This window comes from Macrobrachium rosenbergii, chromosome 26 (genome assembly GCF_040412425.1).
Source record: "Macrobrachium rosenbergii isolate ZJJX-2024 chromosome 26, ASM4041242v1, whole genome shotgun sequence".
Classification (NCBI taxonomy): Eukaryota; Metazoa; Arthropoda; class Malacostraca; order Decapoda; family Palaemonidae; genus Macrobrachium; species Macrobrachium rosenbergii.
The window spans coordinates 1283508-1309828 of record NC_089766.1 but is presented as its reverse complement, the minus strand read 5'-3'; the positions used below and the strand labels follow the sequence as shown (position 1 = coordinate 1309828).

The window sequence follows — 26321 nt, the reverse complement described above, 5'->3', positions numbered from 1 at the left end:
TACTTGATTATTTTTTCTTGTATTTATGTATGATTTCATAAATTATACAGATTATAAATATACTGTTCAAAATACAGACTACAGGCTTACAAGCCCTTGACAGTACAGTACTGTATTGCCAATACAGTAGTTTCTCAGTGCAGGTAATAAAACCTATCAATAAAACAAGTAAGAGGCCATGGATGAAATGTGCCTCAATTATAACAAGTGAGAGGCAATGGATGAAATGTGCCTCAGTGTAAAAAAAAAAAAATTTGATGCAAGACCAAGTTTTGCTACAAAGGGGTCAACTGATTAAAAGTCTCTCATCAGATACAGTACTTCTGAAGACAGACAACCCAGAGATTTGTCATTAGCTGTTTTGCCCATTACGGCACTCCTTCATCAAAAAACTGACTTCGTGGTAATGTTTTAAAGAAATAAACACGGCAACAAACAAGATTTCCACTTGGAAAGGGGTTCAAAAACAAATAACACACACACACAGGTTAATACTTTTTATTTAAACTGAAATTCACCTATCACTTCCGAATACAGTACAGAGCTGAATACTACAGTCTTAAAAATACTGTTTTCATCCATCGACAACACATCTGCTAAACCGTACCCCACCTCCGTGTTGGCAAGACAATAATAAAAGGCAAGATTCCTCGGCACTGTAAACTCAAGAGACGAAACAACTTATTTAAAGCTTCAATTCAAAAGCACTGCGCAAAAATCACTGGCCAACGTGAGAGCTGAAACAAACAGTACTTTTCGCTGTGCATTCGCAATCAACCTTAAAGCATACATCCAGATGTAGAAAACTCTACAAAATCTACATTTAACTTCTACAAAGAAACAAGATGATTAAGGGAATTCAGACATTACAAAAATGTTTACAAAACTAATATCATTTGTAATATTATTAAATATAGCAAAGATCTTCCACCTCCGTTGGCTATCTTCCATTAAAAACAGACATTTCATTTCAAATTTTGGCATAAACGAGAACAGGCACTGAAAATTCAGGCAGTATTTTGTAACTTCTGTATGGCTATACACCTGCTTCATGCGAGATTATGTGTCATTAATCAAGGTTTCACAGTACTGTATCTTAATGCATAACTTCATATTTCCATATAAAAACTGGAAAATATTCACAAAAATATAAAATGGGACACAGGCAAATGATAAAAGGGACGCATATAAGCACTGCAAATACATTTAAACCTTTTCGCTTGACGAGGGAACTTCTTTCAACAATCACATAGTGCATAAAATCTGAAACGATGACTTTAAAACTTGAAAAATATGGCTAGACACATTGTCTATAACTTGCAGTAGGTAACATTCTAGTCTTGTAAACCCCCCTACCCAACATATTTCCTCTGAGTTTTCATAAATTTTAAACTTACGGTATGTATATAATACCACTAGCTACCTACAGATGCATATTCATCATGAAAATGAAACCTATTAGGACCTCTTACGCCAATATAGAAAGATATACATTCGTCTCTCAACGTAACAATAGGCACATGGTACCGTCCATCCGCCAATGTTAAGTACAGCACCAAATTATAGGTCTATATCTTACGGACTAATTTGTGGATCGGGAAGAAATTCAACAACTTTTTTTTTTTTTTTTATGTGACCCGAAGGAACTCCCTTCTTTTAGGAGTACATCGTGTCTTCCATCCACTCCTCCAAGGTGAACGTTGCACTGTTAGTTCCCTCGGGGTCCTTGTCCTTAAATGTATCTGAAAAGGAGAAGACGTTTGCCACGTGATACAAACACAGCACTAAGTTCGATAAGAAAAAATTATTAGAAAATGTCGGCTCAACGTAATGAAAGATACTGAATGAGCTCCTGAATAAAACCAAATTAAATAATTACAAAAGAAAAAGTATAATGACATACGTGAATAAAGTATAAATCATGGCTATAGTACTCATGAATATTCAGTTATGAGTTTGAAAACAATGTACAGGTATTAATACGTTATGGATTTTCAATCCACTCATGCACTTGTTAGTATCAGCGGTTAGTACTCGACGCTGGGGGTACAAGCTGTAAGTAGATCGTCTTGTGGTCGCGACACAATACGGAAATGTAAAACGGACAACAAAATGAGTACAATACACTGTCAGCTCCAAGTCAGTGTCATAGTCGTCGTTGGAGTCTCAAAAGTAAAACCTAAATTGGGTAGAAAGTGATTCTGTTGTTAGGTAAGTCATTAGTCAAGAATTCTGTTATTTTATCTGAAGACAGACGTCGATGAGAAGGGAAAAGGACACCATCTGTAATTTGTAACCTCTGAAATGCCTATTACATAATCATTCCACTTTAAAACTCTTGGGTATCATGAAGTTCTACCTTTGGAGTATAGAGACTTGCAGAGGTAAATAGCTGAGCATTATGGAAAAATACATATACTTGTCCTGAACTAAATGAAGATGATCCAGGAATATAAAAATAAAATACTGGAAGAGAAAGACACTCAATTTCTGTTCTTTTCCATCTCACTGTGACAGAAAATGACTTTGTTTTGGAGATAAACAAATGGTTTTAAAATCCCAATTGACAGTCACAGTGTCTGGCATTGATGCCTGAACAGACACAGGGCATAAAGGTTATGACTACACTTAAAAACATATCATGACATTACCAGTCTTGTAAAGAATGAAAAAGTTATGGACAGTAACATCTTGACACCATATAGTATATTAATCCTCAAAACAAAATGATAAATGTTGAATGTTTCAAGGCAAAAATTTGAAGTTTTGAATCTGAATAACTGCATGGCAGTGCATCTGGTTAAAATAAAAAAAACTTAACGACACAAAATGCCATCAATCTCATAAGATGACATATTTGGATGCTTGTGAGAGGTGCTCAAGTAAAAGGCATTCCATTCAGAGTCGAGTGATTAGAAAAAATAAACAGCAGTCACAAGTATTTTAGCATCAGTCATACAAGTTGTCAGGTGAATTCATGCCTCTAGGTGCTTCCTATTTGATGGAAATCAGATGATTAACAAGTCTTTGTGGTGGGAGAATTCAACAGCCAACTACGTAAAAGATAAAATTATCATTGTGATCCTGCATATTAACCCTGATGATTTTCCAGTCTGGCCATAAAGAGATTCCCATACATTCAACCTTACCAACAAGTTTAGGAAAAGCTCGGGGAATAGAGAGAACAGATGTTGACCATCACCCATGAAGACTTGGGGGCAGCTGCTCGGAACACAATACTCCTACAATAATTTCATTCGCACGATGTCTTGGGAAATTGAAGAGTGAGAGGAATGGCATTCTGATGAATAGCATTCACTCTGATACCAGGCCAAGCTCCCATTACCAGGAAAGTTTTCTTCACACTCAAAAGTACTAGGGCCGCACAAAAACAGTAACAACTTTGCATAAACCACCAAGTAATTAAGAGTCACTCATTAGTCACATGCTTAACTGATCAGGATTATATAAGTTGATAACCTACAAATAAATAAGTAACCAAACTCAACCACTGTATCTAGACTAATTTAGAATGACAGACGGATGGCCAAACCAGGCTCAGTCACAGTATGATAACGGTGCCATCAGAGTTCCCATCAGTGCAGAGACGAACCCGCCAAGTCAGCAAAAGTGGACAAAGAAGAGTCCCAAAGCAGATTCACCCTTATCATCGTGAAGACCTAACACCATTAGAGTAGAAGGACAGTATAAGAAGTGTCTAGGGGAGGCAGCACTGACCAAAAAGGAGACAAATAAACCAAAAGTCCATGAAAATGTCGCTGAATGTGGTGGAAATCCTCACTCATTACATTGTCACCAAACAATAAAAGTTTAGAAAAGAACCACAAAGTCCAAGTATAAAAAAAGAAGTAGGAAATTGGGCGTTAGGAGTATATGTATATCCCATTTACAAGAGCATCAGTTAAGGAAGAAAACTCAATAACGTCAACATCAACATGAATCATATGTCAGAGAGCAAAAAGGTTATCAACATCAGAGAGAGTTACGTCAGGTGGTCCCATCGTAATCCGCAAACAGTACTGCGTCACAGTGGCCTATGGTAAATTATTACATCGGTAACTGTAAGTAGGTATTTAGATGGTTATAGAGTACAGTACCTGGTACTCCAATGTACTACCTAATCATGCATTTGTGTTAGAAATACATATATATACATCTACATAAAAATATTTAAGATGCATTGTATGTCAAAAGGCAAAAATTTACTGTAAAGTATACACCAGGTAATTCATAATACAGTATTACTGTAAATTTATCAAATCTATCTGTGTTGTTTCTAGAGAGCAACCCCTTTTGTTAAGCAGAGAATTAGTAATATCCTTGATAGAGAAACATTCAAGGCACTGTACAGTAATCTTTAATATCACAAGGAAAAGAAGAATGTTAGTAGGTAGGAATTTCTTCTCTCAACAAACAATGTGCTTCAGTTTAAAAAAAAGAAACTCAAATTCAATATCAAAGGTCTTGTGTTCCAATAAGTTTTTTAATAGTAGATTTAATATCTAAAAGAAAATTTGTGGTAGGGATGTCTACCTCAGCTTGCTACACTGCAACTTCATCAATATCATTATCTGAATTTGTGAAACAAACACTAGTTTATGGTAACGATACAAAATCAAATTTTTACACAATGACCAAAGAGGAAAGATTATTGGATCAGTTTGTCTTTGAAGTATTTAACGCCATAAAGGCACTCTCCATAATCAGATATGAAATTAACAAAATTAACACAGGCCAAACCACAAGAACACAAATTCAACTATGAATAATATTCAGGCAGCTAAAATCAATTGTTTACGTTCAGTTGCAGTGTAGAGAACGAAGAAACCACTATCAAAACATCAAAACGTGAAGTTCATTAGAGACTTAATTACCTTCCCTTTACGAATGAACCACGAACCAAATGAAAGGTCTGATAAGTCTTTGCCACCTTTACCTTTTAGCTGCCAACTGTTGGAAGTACTCGCCACCTCTTGGATTAAAAATGTGCGCAAAGACTGGATACCACTTAAGGGAAGTGACTGTAAGGTCCCATATTTGAAACAAGTTATCTGTTACCAGCACAGTATTTGTAGACTTAAGTACACTTTAACACACCAAACGAAAAATCCCAGAAATCACGCGCATAAGCAGTTTCAGCACTGAAAGTAGTTTTTTGGAAATTAAGTTTAGATTTGACAGAATTGGAAATTATAGCTGAGAAGGAAGATTGTGTATCTAAAGCCAGACAGAGCCATCTTCTAGATATAAACGAGCACATGAACTCCAAATGAAACTAAATCAACAGCATTCAAGTCCATAACGACTAGGTTTAAACATACCACAACTCTGTCTGACTGATATACAATCCACGGCGTCTAAAGGGCAGGAAATCGAAAAAACCCACTAAAGCACGCCAAAAACTCGTATAGTGCATGCAATGTGTGTGTGTGTGTTTGCGTGTGGCCTACAACAGGCAACTTGCGCACTGTCGAGACACAAAGTGCTAACAGCGGGATGACAACGAGAAGCCAAAGCAACAAGGGTGTATAATCATATCTGTACAATTCCCCCTTCGCTGATAATGAGAGAGTTATTGATACACCGTAATCTTAAAAACGAAAGCCGTTTGTTTACATCTTGGTATCCTAACAGCATGTCTCCAAGGAACAACATTTGTGTCCTGGAGACTACTCTTCATACTGCTCTTGTTCCTCCTCATCTTCCTGCTCCTCCCTCGCCTCCTGTTCGGCCATAATCTCATCTATGAACTCCTGCAACCTGTCGGGGTCGTCCTCAAGGCCTGTAGACGAGTGATAAGGGACACACATGGGCATGGGTCTTTTAAGATATCCTATGAAGGACGGGAGGGGCCAATGAACACCTTACTCTAGTTCAGTGCACGGTGGTGAACTGTCGCTGTCGACAGGTGTGCGCAAGTGCAACGTAAAAAAAAATGACAAAAGACTGAAATGAAAGATGGTAAATCATAATAGAAAACATAAAATATCAAGGACCTTGTAGTCCGAAATCGAAGGGAAACACACACATTTCAAACACCAAATATGAGTGTCCACTGAAATGCTGTTAATGAGGAAAATGTCTCACGATCATGCAGGGTTTGTTTACTGTGAACTCGGTGTGGGTTATGCCTTCGTGAAATGATCACGAAGTCTGGATGAAGCGTAGATAGACTGGATTCACAAATACAGGAAGGAAGCACAGCAATTTGGGAAGTAATATTATAAGGGACACGTAATAAAAATCCGCAATCATATACTGTACGTAAAAACACAAAGACTTCTGAACAACTGAATGGTGGTCCTCCTCAACAATCCAGATGTTTGAAAGTCTCCGTCTTTATCTTTTGCAAATTAATACAATTTTATTGATAAAATTGTGGATTTTATTACATGACAGGTTATCACGGTATTGTGAATTTCTTAGCATTACAGGGAATCTATGACAGCAGTCCCCAAAAATTACATAAAGGGTATTACAAGGGAACATGATTGCCCGTAAAATAAGGCTGCTTTTAGTTACACTGCACATTAGTTTGTGAAGTTACGCTGAGCCATAAATCAGCTTTTCGGGAATGAATTATTTTGAAATCCCTGAATCCAGTCTACTAACAAATACTGGGTCTTGTGTTTAATGGACGGACACGAAAATTTTTAATGCGTAATGCTTTTCTTGACACCTTAAAAGAGTGATTCACCTGTAACATGGGATGAGAGGAGATGAAATATTGATCACAGACACAAAAAAATATAAAAATAAAAATGGGGAAACCAAATAAAATCTTTGTACAAAGATCATGGCGGATGGAACACATTCACATTCAACATGTTAAAACAAAAACACGAAAATGTCAAACATATGTTAAAAAATCGTACTAACAAAAAAATAATAGCCACATCGACACCACTATAAAGCCAAAAAATGCTGACTGTTCACAGTTAAGCTTATTCTGCAAAGAATATTTTACCGAGTCGTATGTTTATAAACGTCAAAAAAGCTAACGTTTATGGATCAAAGCTTATGAAGCATAACACACTGAAAATTAGACTTAACAGGCACCATTATCAAAAAGTTTATGAAACTCAAACTTTATATAAACAGTAACAGCCACAAAAGATATGAAAATCAAAAGGTGAATTTTATCCTATAAACCCCATCAGCAGAACCTACTCCAGTAAAACATTATCAATTATCCTACTATAAGACTAAGCCTGTCAAATTGACGGCATAAGAATTTTTATTTATACAGTGTCAAAAAGAATAAATTTTGGCAGATTTTTTTCTGGTGAGGGAGTATTTCTTCAGATTTCTCTTTATGGATCTGAAGGTTATTACAAGGGGGTTGAACCATCCATTACAGCAATTAGTTTAAGCCTAGGAATGTAATTTTTTTTATATTTAACTGAAAGGAACACAGGAAGGTCACAAAATATGTTTCTTGGCCTGAACTGATGTATACAATGCCTTTCATTGCTTGTATATACATATACTATTGCTTTATCCCAATAAAGACTTTCACTCAACAAACAGTCAGCCCCCTTAACCAAACACACACTCATCTCAGCAAACAAAAACTGAAGCTAAACAAACGTCTTTTGGAAAATACGAAAAGCTTATACTAAGCTGCAGCCTATAAAAAAAATGTGTTATCGACGTTCAAAATCGAACAACTTGAAGCCACTTTTACAAAATAGAAACGATTTCATACAAAACTTATCAGTTCAGATCTGGAAGCGTATTTTCTCTGATTAATGAACTGGGGACGTGCAGTAGCTACTCATGTGGACACAGAGTTTAAAGAATAATTATTCAACATTTATAGTAAACAATAGTTACACTATGGCTACTCAAACAAACATATACAGTACCAGTAATTACATACACAACATTTACTGCAGAAAAGGAAGGTTATGGCTTCAAAAAATAAACATACAGGATTGCCATCATCATCAACAAAGTTACATCCTCGATGGTACATCATACCTTCCGTGATGCAGGGGTTGTCCAACTGTATAACCTACTGAAAATTCAATAAAAAAATACTCATACATTTAAACTACAGAACAGCATGTGCACGCTCATACACATATCATTAAAATCCTCCTACGGTCACAGGGATTCACGATGCAACAGTGCCTTTGCGAAAAAGCACTTTCTCCTACCTTACATCAAGCAGTCAAAGTACACTACTTCACAGTGTGATATGTCTGTGTTGGTTACTTTCATTAATGAAAACAAATAAAAGAAAACACAGGCAATCTCAGCTAATCATGATAAACCGGATACAGCCTCCCGAAATCTGCCCTACATACCCATCATCGTTTTCAACTTCGTCGAGCACATGATGTAGTCGTCGAAGGAGATTTTGCCCTCCTTGTCACCGTACCGAAGCATCAGCGCATTGCAGACGTGGTTGTTGAGTCTGTAACCTGCCGAGTTCAGGGCCTGACGCAGCTCAAACGAGCAGAGCTTGCCGGAACCGTCCTTGTCGTAGAGTTTGAACACATTCTGTTGGGAAGAGCGATTTACTTGTTAATCCAAGTGGCATTACAATGTGCGTGGGAAAGATGACGCTTAACGTCGTATGAGAAAATTCTAAAACTCTTGGACGATTCAAACTGAAAACCTTATTCTGACTTTCCATAATACAGTAATGTAGTTCAGAACAGGTTTAGGGCAATCTAACTTCAACCAGCGGCCTTACAACCAAAACTGTTCGTGGGAGCTATTATATCAAAGAGTACTTTCATCATTTTTATTACTGAATATCAAATTTTCTTCTCCAAGAGTCTTTTACCTTCCAGAGTCTGATGTCAGTCCACAGTGAGACAAACTCCTGTAGGCCAAGTTTTCCCGAGCGATCCACATCCAGCATGGCAATCATGCTGCGGCACACGTCCTTGGAGAAGCCGTCAAACTCGAACTCTGAAAGCGAGACGCAATGACTGAAAAATCTAATAAACAAATTGGTGTGTTCTTCATAGCATCACACGGAAAGCTGTACGTGATATGAATAAATAGTTAGACAGCCATGTACCTCATGTCTGGTGAATAACAAACACCTTGTAAAAAAACTTTTACAAGGTAAACTTTAAGCCGATTATAAACCCGCAACTGATAAAAGACCTTCAAAACATGAGATACAGTACAGTAATGCAATGCATTCTGAATGACTTAAACCCACAAGAACTCTAAACATCTCTTTAAATTCTGCTACGGTGCAAAAACAACAAAAACCATCGAGAGACGAAACCTCACCCCTCTTGAGAGCGTAGTTGAGAACATCCTGCAGCTCTTGCCAGTCGATCTCCAGGTCCTCGCCGGCCACTCTCCGAAGAAGCCTCGGATCCTCTCGTCGGCTTCGATCTGCTGGGCCTCGTCACCTTCTGGTTTGACCTGAAATTAACGGAGATTGAAGAACCAACCGAGGGCGTTTGCACAGGAGTGTTAGGTATGTTAGAATTTAAGTTTGGCCCTAAAACATCACAGCAATTAAATATTCAGTTAGTAAATAAAGTTCTGACAGTCATATTTGTAACTAAAATTGTCCTCCTAGTAAAACACGGAGAAAAGTTCAGAAATAATGAATTTTATCAAGTGATAAAAACCAATCTCATGGTCTGTTAAAGGAACAGACAAGACAGTGCCTAAGGGAGAGAAGCGGGAGGAAAACGCTAGGAATAAAAACACTGAACATTCGAGAAAAAGACCAGGGCTTCAATCCACTCGGTAGGAAAAGGAGAAATGTAACAGGTCAGGAAAAAGACACATCACCTTCGCCAATGCAAACTGGCACAAGGCAAATCCCTTTAGGTCTTGACTAAAGGCTGCAGTTGGGTCATAACCACATGACTATAATTAACCAAAATGTTTGGTGTTGCAACTACCAAAAATGTTTGGCATTTGGAAGTATGTAAATGAACAAGAAAACTTTCCAGGAAAACAATAGCATTATCCTCGAGAGAGAGAGAGAGAGAGAGAGAGAGAGAGAGAGAGAGAGGAATCACATAACTTGATAAATCTACTGCTATTCAGAGTAAAAATAAAGGAAACCATGTATGTATATGTCAGCGAACAATTTTTGTGTGTGTCAGGCATTGGATGCAAAATTGAAATTATAAACTAGAACCTTATACCCTATTACATTAAATGCTACCAATCACGATGGTGTAAAGGTCCCTTCTACCAGAACCAGGTTCTGTCAAAAATATTCACTGAACATATCTCGTTCATTTATCTAAATTTACCCTATTTTTTCACCAAAAGCATTCAGCAATGAAACCCACAATGCAACCATATTCTTAGTCTATCAAATCAGAAAATACAAAGAAGAAATAAGTAAGAGTAAACTAAAAAAGTCTGATAAGACCTTAAGACTAAATGCAAGAACAAATGTCACCCCAGAGAAGAAGGGTCTAGCACGTCTCATCGACAGAGCAAACTACAACTACAAAAGGAAGCAATTCAATCATCGTGCCTCTAAATGGATATAACGAGACGAATATCCTGCATTTTTCAAGTTGCTGATGAAATGCCAAATTGCAAAGAGCGTAGCATCCAGAACTAAACTGAACGAATGGAGAAAGGAATGAAAGTAAATTTGCCATTCTGAGCTGCAATAATCCTTGCTTATGTAAAACCGCTTCCCACTTTCAAATAAGCCCTGCTGAAAGATTGGCATTCAGTGACATGTTAGTGTCAGATCGGTATGGTGTAATGTTCTCACAATGCTTGTGGATTTTCCCTTTCAATTGGGACAACTGTCAAATCATCTCCTGCAAAGTATAAACTGTAAAACTGTGTTCTATACTAAAGTTTTCCTCAAATGCAAACTGCCCTTTTGCCACTTTTAAAATAAGAAAATTTACTTTATCTCAGAATCAAGATGTTACCAACAAACTTATGTGGTGATTATTTTGCATCATATTCATTCAACAATATACAGGTCCTTAAAATGTGTATGAACAAAGTTCTTACATTGTGAAAAGACAGTTCTTTGGTGGATTAATGTTGTGTACAAACATTAACATTGCGTAAAGAAATTAAACCACTGAGTGACATATATTAAAGTAACATTGTATAACTAGCACCATTAATACGCAACTTGACAAAAGCTGTTGTGTAACTGTGAATTCTATTCTTCAGTGTGCAAAAGCTTTTGTTACCCGTCAATGCATGTGTATGTACAAGATGTGTCACTGAAGAACCACCAAGTATGAAACTTGTATCATCCAGTGTACTGAAAAGCAGATACTGTACCATACCTGTCTAAGAGTCACATGCTAATCTCACATTGCCAGCAACATCTCTAAAATGGAATAAATTTGCCGTGCAAATAAACTGTCCTTTTTAAAAATTAATGTCACGAAATTTGCTGCAAATTAAAACGATGGAATAAATTTGAGAAGAGGCGAGAAAAAGCATCAAATTATAACCGCAAAGATTCATTACATACACAAATCTAAACTAAAGATCAAAGACAATAACTGAGGATAGAAGCACTTAAGTCCTCATCCGACAAAGATGGCTAGTTATAGCTCTTTGCTTTACAAGAATGAACCCTATAGTTGATCCTCATTGATTCAGCAACTCGATTCCACTGATTTTTGCTTGAGCTTTCTATGCACAGTACTTTTCTTTGCAATATTCATTTACAGATGTTTTTCAATCAGTAATATACTTGAAATATACTAAAAATTCTCATGTACAAGAGCCAATAAAGTAGTTCACAATGAAATGCTGGATTCTGTCGAGCGTGTAAAAATGTAGAACTATAATCAATAAGTAATATACCTGATATATGTACTAAAAATTCACAAGTGCAATTTCCAACAGTCATTCAAGATGAAATGCTGGAATTCTGTTGACAGTGTAAAAATGAGGAACTTTAACCAGGGTACGGTCGCATGTTTCAGAATAGATAATACTAACCTGTATAACTGTCAACTATCCCAAAAATTGAACAGAAACCTGGCACTGCCCTAATAATGAACAAACTAAAGGAGTTGGCCAGTTGTCTAGACAATTATTTGTAAGTTCTCCAACCATTTATTTGTAAGTTATGACATTATGTAAAACTTTTCAACAAGTGTTATAGAGATTTAATACCTGTATGCAGTTAATATCGTCTTAATGTAGACAATGTTATTCAAATTACATTACTGTACTTAACTGATCCCAAAGGGGTGTTAAGTTACCTACAATGTTAAATTTTTCATTGCATTTATAAAATGTTAATTTGAAATCAACTTTACGTTACCGAAAATTTAAGTTACCAAAAATTTAAGTTACTGAAAAGTGTTTCAATCTACTCGTCTTGTAGCTTGTATCTGATGAGGATGTTGTAATGTACCGTACAGTATTAGGAATAAGACACCAAGTTACTCGAGTGTCGTTAAGTTTGGAACGGGTCAAACCAAACTGGAAAATAAACAAGGTTCAGGTGTTATTTGAAACAAAAAAAGGAAAACGAAACAAAGGCAACAACCACGGCACAAGTTAAGTGAAGGAATAACGTGTTCGGATAAAGCGTGCAACTCAAAATCCACTCCAAAATGGGGGTCTTGTGATTCACTTACTTTAGGCACCAGAGAGCTTCTGGGGATACCTGGTGGTCCGTCATCCTGCATGAGCAAAGCGAGTGAGTGAACAGTGCTAAAGCAACACCACGAAAGTGTTGAGGGAGGCCCTTATGCAAACGGCTATTAGAAAAATCCCGTTGATACAAAAGTAAGATTGCCACGCTCCCGGAGAAAAATTCAAAGCAGCAGTTTTTGGAGAAAGGTTTGCGCTAACTCCCACAAAAGAGTGAAATAGCATAGATGGCACACACTAGGTTAGAAACTATAAAATATGCTTTGTTTTCGTACGCTGAAAGAAAAAAAACCAGCTTTTCACTAGAATTTGGCAAGGCTTATGGCAAGAAAATACTTATGTACATAGATTATGGCAACTGGCAAAGCTTCAAGTACTTACCACTTCAAACCAGCAATTATTTTTTTATGAGCAAAGCTTTTTTTTTTTGACTTACCAGATATTTTATTCATTTTTTATTGGAACCTATATTATAGTCATGGGAGTTTGACCTTAAATATGAGTATTTATCTCAAAGAATGAGGGGCAGGTTATACATTAACAGCTATTTCCGTCATTGCAGACAAATACTATATACAGTATAGTCAAACTACTTTTCAAGGACTGCAAACAATTCAGATGGGCTAGGAACCACTGGCTTAAAATCAAATCTCACCCAAAATAGCTTTATTTACTTGTCACTTAAAAAAAAACTGCATTTTTTTGCTTAAAGAGCTGACAATTTAAAAGCAATCTGACTTCACACATCCACGCAAATACTAAATGTGAGGATAAAACTTCACAGAAGGAAGATTACCAAGACAAAATCAATCACCTAGACCCATGCTTCATTAGGCAACATTTAGCAAATGATATTAGCATTAACATTCAGCTGCCCAGCTTCTTTGACTTGTTATTCCCTTAAGAATGAATCCTTTCTCCTTGCAGGACCTACAAGTCTAGAAATGTGACTCAATGTTCGTCATCAACTACATTACAGTAAGTATGAGGCCTTTGCGAAGAAGCTTTTGTAAGTCAATTCTCTCCTTCAATCGACGTGCAACTGTATAGCTTTCAAAACATTACCTTAAAATACCTTAAACCTACTTACGATGCGATGATTGTTAACAGATGTTCATTACAATCCAAAAATGGATACAATGTATGTACAATATTTACACTATAGACTGCACAGACTAACAGGCTCAATAAAAGCTGCATCCTAAAGCATTGCTGTATTTATAACCCTATCTTGATACGGAATTCCTAACCAAGCAATTGTTTACATATATAGACAAGAAGACTTAGATGGAACTCAACAGAGAGAGAGAGAGAGAGAGAGAGAGAGAGAGAGAGAGAGAGAGAGAGAGAGAGAGAGAGAGAGAGAGAGAGAGAGAGAGAGAGAGATTATTTCCCTGACCTATCAGTCCTTCCAACCTCACTCTCTAGGTAATGTTTAGCACATAACGAATTTTATGAAATCACTTTCATTCTGTGGAGTCAATGACCACAATACTCCATCTTATGTTTCACGAAAACTATGAGGAAGCTAGTCATACCCTGAAAACTTTTACCAAACAAGGGGAATCTGTAGAGCACAGGGAAAAGGTCCTGAATTAATTTATCTTCAAATCTTACCTACCAATTTTTTCCTAATTCTTTAAGCTGTTGACATCAACAATATCAATGTTCAGGGTACTGTATAAAAGTGCTTGCTACATATCTGAAATCAGTTGAATACACTCTGAAGTCAAAAATATCATACAATTCTTCCATACAGGGAGTAATAACAAAAAAAAAAAAATGGAGTTAAAGGGATAAGCTAAATAATATTTACAATAACTAAACACTATCAAGAACATAACAGCTACAGCAAATGATTCCCAGGCTAAGGCAATATTCCAATCATGGGGGACATCAGTAATACAGGTATTCACATTATCTAAGCTGATTTCTTGTTTACGTACAGCCGTTACCTTACCTTGGCCAACCATGATCTGGAGGAAATAAAACAGAAAGAATAAAAGAACCACTTACCCTTTCGTCAACCTCTCCGACGCCGACGGATTCGTCGTTCTCTCTGGAAACGTAAAAGTCTTATTAACATAAAAGAACTGTTGCATAAAAAGAGGGAGTTAACAGTGAAAGGAATTCTGTTCACCGCAGAGGTCAAAATGTCATTTTACTTGTATTAAATACTCTCCCAATGTATAAGAACCTGTGACATGATCTGCCTTGGAAGAATGCTTAAAAGTCACAACCAGTTTCCATTTTTTTAAACCTTGATATTTCTAACATTGTTAAACAACTTTGCAGTTTTCCTTCCGAACTAGTGTATTAACTATGGAACTTTTCACTGTAAAACGTAACTCTCACTTTACATACGAAATATTTCAAACTATCTGCTAAGGGTACAACCTACATGTTTAAAGCCTTCTTGTTCTTGAAGGGAGGAAAGAAATGCACGGAAGAAAAATAAAAATCCAAACTCAACCACAATTAACCTGCACCATTAATCATCTTCATTAGGCACACCCAAATGTTACGTTGAAAACCAGAACATCTCAATCGCCTGAAATATACTCACTCCATCTCGTTGGCCTTCTCAGAGAAGACACGCAAGATGAATTCACCTTCCTCATTGGGTTCGAAGGTGGAAGGAACGATACAGTAAGTTCCTGGAGGCAGCTTGAAACGGCAGGACACCTCACGCATGTTGATGAAGGACGGGGAACGGGCCACAGAGGCCGTGTACTTGAAGAAGCTGTGATCTAAAGGCCTGGGTGCACTGTCAGGATCACGCAACTGAGGACAAAATTGGATGTGAGACGAGGTTGGTCAGAATACATTCAGGAATTTTGGAAAACAAAATATTACTGATATTTGATTCATCAAGATATGAGAAGCGTAGGTTTACACCTCCCAACTTCACTGTCAAAACCTGTGACGAGTTGCGATACAGTTTCTTTGGGAATCCTGGAAGAAAATGCATGAACTACGATCAACCTAATGTGAAGCATTAAATTCTCTTTCCAAAACAGTCCCTTCTCTCCCAGCTGCAAAAACTTTCCGCCTGTTACTTTTCACCTTTTTTTGGGTCTCTACCTACTTGGTTGTTCAACTTCTTTAACTTTACCTTGCTACAATTCTTAACTTGGCAAGTTCACTTTTCCTTAACTTTGGCATTTGCCAACTGCAGAGTACCAAGAACCCCAAGGCTGCTTCAAGAACTTACATGGTATATGGCAAAGCCAATAGTAAGGCACTCTAAACCCAGTTTGCGCTGTGATCTCCTGTTCTTCTGCATAAGGGCGACGATGACCGTACACTTATTGTCATCGTCGTCGTCGTCCACTTCCGTCAAGGTGATTCGGTACTGGGATTGTGCCAGAACGAATCTGAAAGTACAATTCAGATGTAAATGAAAGAATGAAAGCATTTACAAAAGTGATGTTTTGTAGATACTTGATGTTCCGTCACAATACTAGCTGATTACCACCTTTAAACTATAATGGGATAATAATGAAAGGCTTTGAGTCATGATAATCCATGGAACACAACATGAAGACATATTCAGATTATGTGAAACAATTTAAATGAGTTATGTACATCAAAAATAAATATATTACTCGGGAATTTCTGAATGAAGCAGTTGTATTGGGGTGTGAATGGAAGGCTTCCAGCCCTGAAAATCCTTTGAACAGAACACGAGGACAAATATAAAATATGTGGAATCATTTCAATGAATTATAAACATCAAACAGAAATACGATATTCAGGAATTTATGGATGAAACACACAAAAAACACTATAAAAATTAGAGCACTGAGGACCTGTACTTATACAAAAGATGAAACAACATTTAAAACCACATCTACGTCACTAACTTATCCACTAACACCTAAAATACTGTATACAAAAACAACAAATCAGCATCACCACACAGCACCCACCAAGGAAGTTTCTGCACCCTCCAGCAGTTGAGCCTCTAATCCAAGCCCCTTCAAATACGCTCATCTCCCACTTGTGGTGGACGGAGCTCGTTATGTCCTCGTCTTCGATGGAGTCGGGGTTCAAGTTGGTCATTTCCAGCATGGTGAAGTTGCCCAAGAAGTCCTGTAACAAATTTCCTTTCTCATTTCCTTGAACTTTCATTGTTTTTTGTTGCAGCGACATTGTAAACACATCTCCCTATTGTAACTTTACTTTTGATTATGTTAATGCAAATGCGCAATGGTTTGCTAGACCTTCTGAAAACATCACAGCTATTTTGCTTTCCTTGATTTAAAATGATCACAGGAGATTAAATAACCTCGGACTCAACATGCAAAAAGATTTAAATCAGCAAAATACAGTCAATGACACATTCTTCCCTTGGCATTTGATCAATCTTTTTTAAATTGTTCTTTAAACTTTTACTTTGTCCCTCTAGAATATGTACATTATAGATTATCACAGATTATACATTACTTTTCATATATCATTTTGTAAGATAACTTATTACACCTCTACTTATTTTTCTCTCACATTCTGTCAGTCATATACTACACTCAGACATGTGTGCATACTACTATAAAAAGTCTGTTAACCATAAACCACATGAAATAAATTCAAAACATACAGACCTTGAGAGACATCCAGAATTCTCCGTCATGCTCGAAGGTCAGGCCAATCTCCTCTTTCTCCTCTGGAGGAATGAACTGCCACTCCTGACTCTTGTCGCTCCAAGCGCCTACCCACTCCGCTTCGTTACCCCACGGGTTCCTGATGCGTACAAGGGGAATCTTGCCCGAGACCCTGGGAGTGTTGATCTCGCAATACTTCACTCTTGTCACTGAGTAGGCATGCCCACGGACCAGGCCGTTATCGCAGCGGGCTTCGACCTCATTTGGATCAGGCTGAAAGAAAATACATATACTGTATAGGAATCAATATAGTACGACTATGTATATGAATAAATAAGTTGTCTATTTGCTCCATTGCTGGTTCCTAGTCTCCAACTGATGACATAATACAGGCAGTCTCTGGTTATCAGTGGGCTTAGTTAATAGCAATCCGGTTTTACGGCGCTTGTCTGGCGACGAAAATTGGCAATTTTCGGCGCCAATATGCGCAGATTTCTGTTTATTGGTGCTGATAATTGGGTATTGGCACTAATATATACCTAACAGGGCCGCCAATCTCGTTATCAATCCCGATACACAGTTATTGGCGACATCAAGTGCCTAAAATCGCCGATTTTCATTTATCTGCGATTTTTGCTTATCATCATGCTGTCGGAATGGAACCCCTACCAATAACTAGGGACTTCCTGAATTATGTTATCCGAGCAAAAACTGAACAAACTGAACAACTCATTAAAAATATTTTGGGCGAACAGCTTCCTTTGAGTGACGCTCATTTTTCGTCTGGTGGCGACACAATCAAAACTGCGGACAGAGAACAGGGACACTATGACCACTCACCTCCAAGGAGCACCCCATGAGTGATCCACGTTCATAGGCCTTGAGCATGATGCTGAAGAGGTTTGGTGGAGCTTTGGTCAGGTCGTAGATTTCAGAGACACCGCCAGTGAAGTCCTCCATAGCTTCGCAAGTGGTGCCTCCCTTCAGTGCTTCGTAAGAGCCATGCAATCTGAAATTTTTTTACGGTATCAAAATGAAAATGCTTTTGCATCAAGTTTAATTAGTTTTTACCTGTTTTGAGCTGTTTCGTCTCGTTTTTCTCACAGCTACGAAATCTTGCCTGTCATAAAAGGACCTCCTGGCTTGTTCAGTACGAACGTATGCATTCTACACATAATTATTCTTCTGTGATGTTAAAACTTCTTTTCTGCAGAAATAATGAATACAGAAAGAAAGAAAGACAAAGTGTTTGTGTGCTTCCACAAAATGAATTCACAGAATAATCCATACACAATCTCTAACTCTAACAATGTCAAAAGCTACACCATAATATCTGTAAACAATCCCTATATCTGACATCAAAAGCAGCACCTTACTATCAAAACAAAACCTCTTCTTAGTAACGTACTTAGCATATGCCTTCTCAAGAAGCGCAGACCAGAATTCGTTCCTCTCTTCGGAGTGCATGAAGACCAGCCGACCATAGAACGTTGGGAGTCTGTCATCAACCACCACATCAATCCACCGTCCATATTGCCAAAATCTGGAAAAGGAGCGTAAAGATGGAACCACTGGATTGAAAAACAGAAAACTATATGCTTTCAAAGATACTCCAGATTAAAATGTAGTACAGAGGGGTAGAAAAGGTAAAACTATTCAGCAAGATTGTTACAGAACCACTTGAATCTCTGGGTTCTACTCCTGTAATCAACCTTGACTGTATAAATTACTCAGTAAATAGTAAAAACTTGTAATCATGACATTGTTTACAACACTTTTTTTGGATAATGCTTTCCCCAACTTTGTGTGCTTCCCACTTTTACAGAAATAAAGCACTGTGTGGCCTGTAATCACCTGAGCATCTGATGAATCCTTTGGCAAATAATAGAGACCCACTACAAAATTTAAAGACAAGTAAAATGAGAAACATAAAAAATTCTCCTCGATAATGATACAAGTGAGAGGTATACTAAAAAAAAAAAAAAATTATCCATAAATCCTCTGCAAAGCTCTCCCATGAATCCCCTTCATCCATTTTTACCGATTCAAACAATCCTTCGTTTCCTAAGTCAACTTCTAACATTCTCTTTTTCACATTCCTTAGGGTAGGATGCAAATCCTATCAGCTTTTAACAAGAAGATTTTCCTCTGATAGTTACAAACTTTCTACCTAAGGGGCATGAACCCATAACCCACCTGAAGTGGAAGATGCCGGCGTAGTTATCGCCAAAGCCCTGATCACTTGGCACGATCTGATAGAAGAGACGCTTGTTCAGGGTCAAGTTGGCCACGGCAGCCAGCAGCCAGCAGTCACCTACGAGGACAAAGGTACAAAGTCGATGTTTTGATGAAATCCAGTAATGTAAATTCATTGAGAGAGAGAGAGAGAGAGAGAGAGAGAGAGAGAGAGAGAGAGAGCCAGCAGCCACCTACGAGGATAAAGGTACAAAGACGATGTTTTTATGAAATCCAGTAATGTAAATTCTGAGAGAGAGAGAGAGAGAGAGAGAGAGAGAGAGAGAGAGAGAGAGAGAGAGAGAGAGAGAGAGAGAGAGAGAGAGAGAGAGAGAGAGAGCCAGCAGCCACCTACGAGGATAAAGGTACAAAGACGATGTTTTGATGAAATCCAGTAATGTAAATTCTTTGAGAGAGAGAGAGAGAGAGAGAGAGAGAGAGAGAGAGAGAGAGAGAGAGCCAGCAGCCACCTACAAGGATAAAGGTACAAAGACGATGTTTTGATGAAATCCTGTAATGTAAATTCTTTTGAGAGAGAGAGAGAGAGAGAGAGAGAGAGAGAGAGAGAGAGAGAGAGAGAGAGAGAGAGAGAGAGAGAGAGAAAGTATAACCTGAAATAAAATATAGTTTAATCGGAATTCATCTTGCAACAAGTTAACAAAATGTCACCAAAAGGTGTGATGAGGAGTGAATGAATTTGTAAAATGTCAACAAGGGTGATTTAAAGTGTCCTGAATGACTCACATCCTCCTGTGAAAAAAAATCAACCATTTTATACAAAAAACAAACAGTAAATAGCCTGATAAATAAATAAGCTTATGACGATAATGACTAGTTGTAAAAACAACGCTATACAATTAGTATACAAGATACAACATGAAGATTAGAAATTTATGGTAACTGAACTTGGTAACTACTGCGTAATGGAACCACATCTTGGAAGACTATGCTGTCAGTTGCGTCCACCCTTAGAAGGATGCGTCTAGACCTAAATAGCTTGTGGAAATGATGAATTTTATTCAGTCTTCAATGAAGTGGTTTCATCATACCTTCACGAATCTAAGCTACTAGAGAATAAAACATACTAACCAAGTTCTCCTTGCTTGACATCAAAACGGGAAGCACCATCAATAAAGAGTTGAGGGTCTCCAATGATTTCCTGCGGATTTTGAGGATGAGATAGGTCATTCTGTTCGTATAATTAGGGCTAAGAATTTAACTCCTAATCCTATGAATAGTTGCCTTACAAACACTATCTAGCCGGGAATCTGTCTTGCCACTATGTGCATTTTCCTAGAAGCCAATAATTGTAAACTGCAACATATTTCACGCACACAGTGAGGGGAAAACTTACACAAAGACAATGGACTTGTGAACCACTTTCTTTAAACTGACTGGAATAAAAGAGATTTCAGTATTTCAATATTACCACAAATGGACCTCACACGTAATGAAACTGGGATATGGTAAAGCATATGGGTGTTCAGTGTACCAAGTCTAAAATATTGTACTGTATACAAAGACACTGCATATTCAAAGCAGAACTCATCACAAGCCGGTTCAAATGTTTACGACAGACTTTAAACGAAGATGACAGTGTGTATGGCCGTACATGCTTCAGAATGGGGTCTCAAGATGTTCTAAAAAGGGGGGACAACTGATCATTCTTTTTTATGACCCATTGAGCCTGATTCCACAAGTGACTGAGGCCAATTGTCTACCTTTGTAAAATAGGAAACAAGTACGGCACTCCAAAGACTGAATATTTAGACATTTTTCAACTTCAATGAGATAAAAAATTACTAGTAGAGATATATCTTGTGTAATGACTTCTTTATACAAATTCATCAAAAATATTTTTCATTTAAAACAATACAGAAGCCAAGTTTGCTTGTCACTGTCTGCTACTTGTAAAATAAACGATGAAGAAGAATTTCCATCAACACCTACAGTCTCTGACAGAATAATCAATTTTAACCAAAACAGCGGCCCATTTGACTTTGTCTATCGTGATTAATGTCAGCGGAACGAAGGAGAAATATGGGACATCATTCATAACAACAGGTGAAGCTATATACTATTCGGTAACAAAGAATTTAAGACAAACTTTTCCCACTTATAGATTGCCTTGGCAACGTAACATAACCAAAGATAAAACGAAAGTATGTTTTTGCAACCTAAACCTCATTAAAATACTGCATCAAGGTTGTGTATAGGCCTACACATTCTCATCAGATGGCCTACAAACAGCCTGTGGAATCAAGCACCAATCAGTCACCAGTGTGGAGATAATCTTGCATAAAGTAATGCTTGCACATTCAATGCAATATTCCCTGAATATTAAGAATTTCAATCACGTGGGTTTTAAACAAGTGGGGGTGGCTTCTTTTAACACACATTTCATAAGGGTTCAAGTTAGAAGCAGCAATACAGCTGTATTAGTAAATTTTAAAGAAACTAACATTCCTTAAATATTCCGAATTGACTTGGCAACTTATAATCCTCTAATTTTTCTCTGCAAACTTCACTAGATTTACTTTACTTACCAATAATGTGAATGCCAACTTACTTTATTCATAGATGGGTACAATGATAGTGCCTCTACATTATTTACCACATTGCTATAGTATTCCTGTACAACTGCAAAATTTAAAACACACCAAACAGGTACAAGTATGGTACAGTATACACTATCTAGCGAATGTTGCTTCTTCCTTTTAGCATCAAAGATCTTTCTATTTCTTGAGGGCCAGGTTGAGTCAGCAACTAATCTAAGAGGGTAAAAACCTGTCAAGTCTAACTAAGGCACACTCTCAAACATTACTAAAAAAAGCAACACAATTTGTGAGTCACAAGACTTCATGGCTACTAGTTTCTGAGTGAGTGATTGTAATGGTGAAATGTGCTGAATGAATGTGGGAGTAACGTGGTTAAAATTTTATAAGACAACCCTTTAATTGTCTGGTGAACTTTTGACGAAAAGTGTGAAGTATTTTTCTCTGAGGGTAATCTATATAAAAGGGGTAATATTTTCAAACCTAGCCCATAAAAGTCCAAGGTCGATTCATGATATAATTTAACAGTAACAAAATTTTGTAGTGTTAGACAGTACGAGCTATTTTTTTTACCATGAGAAAATTGGGATGTGGCATTTTCACCCTGCATAATCCAACCCCCAATCTTTGAGAAATTCAGAGAAGTGCTGTACATGTTTTCATTTACGTACTTTATTTGTGTGGGTCTATGATGAGCAATCAATAGATATGGTGGTTTACTTGTGACTATACTGTACTGTGTTCACAAACACATTAATACTTCGCAATTCTCTAGGACACTACGCTTCTGTAAATATACCTGACGTGAGTTTACACTACTAGAGATTAAATACGTGCTATTTTCACTCAGCATTACTAATCTTACTACTGTGTGGCTGAGAAAGTGATATACACAGTGTTTCCTTCCGAGTGCCTTCACTTTAAATGAGGCTGTCCCTGTTTCACCAAGGACCTCACTTCTTGAACAGCTTTACGATCTAGATTATGGATTTAAGAGAATGGTGCGTGTTGGACCTAATCATTAAACAGTGCCTTCTAATGCCAAAATAATCATCAAAATCATTGCAGTGAATCCTGGGCACCCCAGAATGTGCCAACTGTTTACGCTAGACGAACGGTCCGTTCTAACGACCTCGAGTCATCTCGTCATGCTCGTGAACACTTAAAAGTAGAAGTGCCTTGAATGTGGAAATTTGAAAATTTGAAACCTTTTGCTACGTTGCCGATCTACTCCCTGGCAGCGGTGAGACAAAAGGTGAGATTCTGGTGACTGTGATGCTCTAAGGTGTGACCTGCAAATCTCACTGCCACTGTGAAAAGGACTTACGGGGACATTACACTCCTAGCCAAAATAAAGTACCAGGGTGGACAGCTCGGAGTACAACACAAAACGTCAAAATTAAATTAATATTAGTGGCATGCAGATGGACAAACTCTCACGCAATGCACATTTACAAGCAAGGAAGCACGAAGTAAAAATACATGTCCTTTCTAGCACTATTACTCCAACCTGGCTGTGAAACACAGAGTATACGTGTGCTTTATACTGTATACCTTGAGCGCCATGATTTCCTAGGGGAAGAAATGTATCGCTGTATTAGGATTAGACGAACACGGATGTGGACATGACGAAAACGCGGGGGAGACCCACTCACCAAGTAAAAAAGAAGACCAATATAGTCCATGCTTTAGTAAAATCATGCCAATTGGAAACAAAATGTTTAAGAGAATACTCATACAGAGGTAGTCTATGTACAATGCAGTATTCTAAACACAACTAAAGACAACACAATTTTTGACAATGTAATCCTAATCCTAACGTGTACAAGGTCAAATTAAGGTAGGACGACACAATTTTTTCTTGTACAGAAGGGCAAATGATTTCTGTTTACTATATTCTACATCATGATCAAACTTCTGACCAAATATTTTCAATGAACCTTTAGTCATTAAGTACACAAAATGGGTGCTAAATGATCCCGTTACAATCTACAAAGACGTTTAAAATTTACTCGACAGATGGTACGGGTAAAGGACTCGAATAAACCAAGACATGGGAAAGAAGGTAACAGACACAATAGTAAGGTAACTCTGAATACGGTACAAATAATGCTATGCATATCTACGTGGAAGGTACCAACTCCTATGCAATGTAGGACAAATTTAGCACATTTCATAACTACGGTATCTTATCTGTGAGAACAGACTTACTCAATTTACAAGTACAAATAAGCAAAGGACAAGCTATTCTTTTCATAATATTGTTCATTTCTTTGCAAAAGACAATTTATAAATCTGTCTATACAGTACTTTTGGTCCGTCAGAATTAACTGATGTTTTCATTAAAAGTAAACACCATAAAAAGTCTGTCTATTCATTTATCCTAACCATTAAATAAACATTACAGAAATCATTCAATTTCAGTCTGGTGAAACATGAAAATGCTTTTGTATAAACCTAATATGGTACTTAGCTATGAAAATACCAAGGCGTTCAGGACCTCTGAATTATGAAATGGACCTTACTAAAGAACTCTTAAAAACTTTTTCCAAAAGTCCATTAGTTACATTAAAGAAATCCATGCAAATGTCTAACATTCCTCTGTCAGTCCTCAATAAAAACTACAGTATAAGTCTATCAAATTAAAAATAGAGTTACAATTCTCAGGACAAGAAACAATGCATTCTGGACGTACTACACAAACTCTAAAATCATGGCTCAAGTTCATTAGTAACTTAGTAGTAACAAACTCTAAAATCATGGCTCAAGTTCATTAGTATCTTAGTAGTAACAAACAGTTAAAAAAAAAATAAGAGCTTACAAAGTTATGGATTCCCTAAGATTCAACCAGAGCGTCTTGAATCCTCTATCAAAACCTGCTCGAGGAAAACTTTTCCGAAGACTTGGACAATCTGACGCAATACTCACATGGGGCCTCTTCCACTCGAAGGGCTTGGGAGGACTGCGGGAGAAGAAGATGGAGCTGTCTTGTGCGGGGAAGTCTGGATCCTCGAAGAGGACCCCTTCGTCCATACACTGCTGGCGGATGGAGTAGAAGTCTTGCACCTGGCCACGGGGGCGGAGACCTGATCCACGCTCGCCGAACTGTTAGGGCGAAAGTAAACGAATTTATATTTTATTCATAACCTTTAAACACACTGATATAGGAATGTTACCCTGACACAAAAGCGTATGATAGCTTACAAGCAGGAACACCTCAATTTATTTCTATAAGGTAGATCTGTAGAAAATGTATCTACAGAACTGGAACATTCTACGACAAAGTACACTGACAGACGGTCATAACTAGACACATGGCCTTGAAAGGTCAAATAATTCTGGTAAGTAGTAAGCTGGAAATGTGTTTTGAATTACCCTTGTAACTGCATCGAATTACAAATAGTGAGATCTTTCCTCTTATGCAAGGAGATGAAAAAATTATACAGCAACTGACACATGTTAAGCCCTTTCTTCTGAAACCAAACCTGAACTTTAACTCCATTTTTCTATGCATTTGAGTCAACATATTACACTATACAGGCGGTCCCCTGTTTATGATGGGAGTTCCGTTCCTACGTCGCGTCGTAAACCGAAAATTGTCGTAAACCGAAAAATGGTCGAAAATCGTCAAAAATCCTAAGAAAACCTTACTTTTAATGCTTTGGGTATATTAAAAACGATGTAAACTGCATTATTATTGAGTTTTTCATAAAAAAACGTCCAAATTTTGATTATTCTGCCGTTTTGGAGTCATATTTCTCCCGTCGGATTGGTGTACGACGCGTTGTAACCCTGGAACATGCGTCGTAAACTGGGAAATAATTTCTGATAAATAAATTTGAAAAGCGTCGTAACCTCGGAATGTCGTAAGCCAGCCCCGTCGTAAACCGGGGACTGCCTGTAGTAATAATTCAAATTCAGTTATGGCTTCAACCCAAAACACTTCCCAGCTGTCTGCGAATAAAGCAATCCACAGAAAGCCCAAATCGACCCAAAACTCCCCAAAGGACGACCCCTCAGTCATGTACCTCCAGTGAATCGCTTCTCTGAAGCTGAATCGTACAAGACGACGTGTACGACTCCTGTTCTATCTCTTCCTTGCTCTCCTCCGCCTCTTCTGGTATTTCCTGTTCTTCTTGTTCATCGCCATCGTGCCATTTTTTGAAGTCAACAATTGAAAACGTGAAACGTATCCCATGAATGCTCACCATCTTTCATCAAGTTTTGTAGTCAGGATGTTTCACAAATATTCCTGAATGTATGTTTCAGGTGCTATTTTGAAATTTAATGTTTAAGCACTTTTTTTTAGGTA

General features: G+C 37.6%; 1 protein-coding gene across 1 annotated transcript in view; it reads right to left on the bottom strand.

Annotated features, from left to right (window-relative positions):
- Nucleotides 1-484: 484 nt before the first annotated feature.
- The window catches only part of LOC136852678 (calpain-A-like), an 84110-nt gene continuing 58273 nt past the window's right edge, over nucleotides 485-26321 (bottom strand). The window contains 17 exon segments of the mRNA XM_067127590.1: nucleotides 485-1742; nucleotides 5638-5803; nucleotides 8334-8529; nucleotides 8819-8946; nucleotides 9280-9354; nucleotides 9357-9417; nucleotides 14632-14674; nucleotides 15182-15399; nucleotides 15830-15972; nucleotides 15975-15992; nucleotides 16548-16710; nucleotides 17220-17492; nucleotides 18060-18228; nucleotides 18628-18762; nucleotides 19416-19533; nucleotides 20544-20613; nucleotides 24938-25114. Of these exon segments, the coding sequence (XP_066983691.1) occupies nucleotides 5691-5803; nucleotides 8334-8529; nucleotides 8819-8946; nucleotides 9280-9354; nucleotides 9357-9417; nucleotides 14632-14674; nucleotides 15182-15399; nucleotides 15830-15972; nucleotides 15975-15992; nucleotides 16548-16710; nucleotides 17220-17492; nucleotides 18060-18228; nucleotides 18628-18762; nucleotides 19416-19533; nucleotides 20544-20613; nucleotides 24938-25114 (2100 nt within the window). The 3' untranslated portion in view covers nucleotides 485-1742; nucleotides 5638-5690.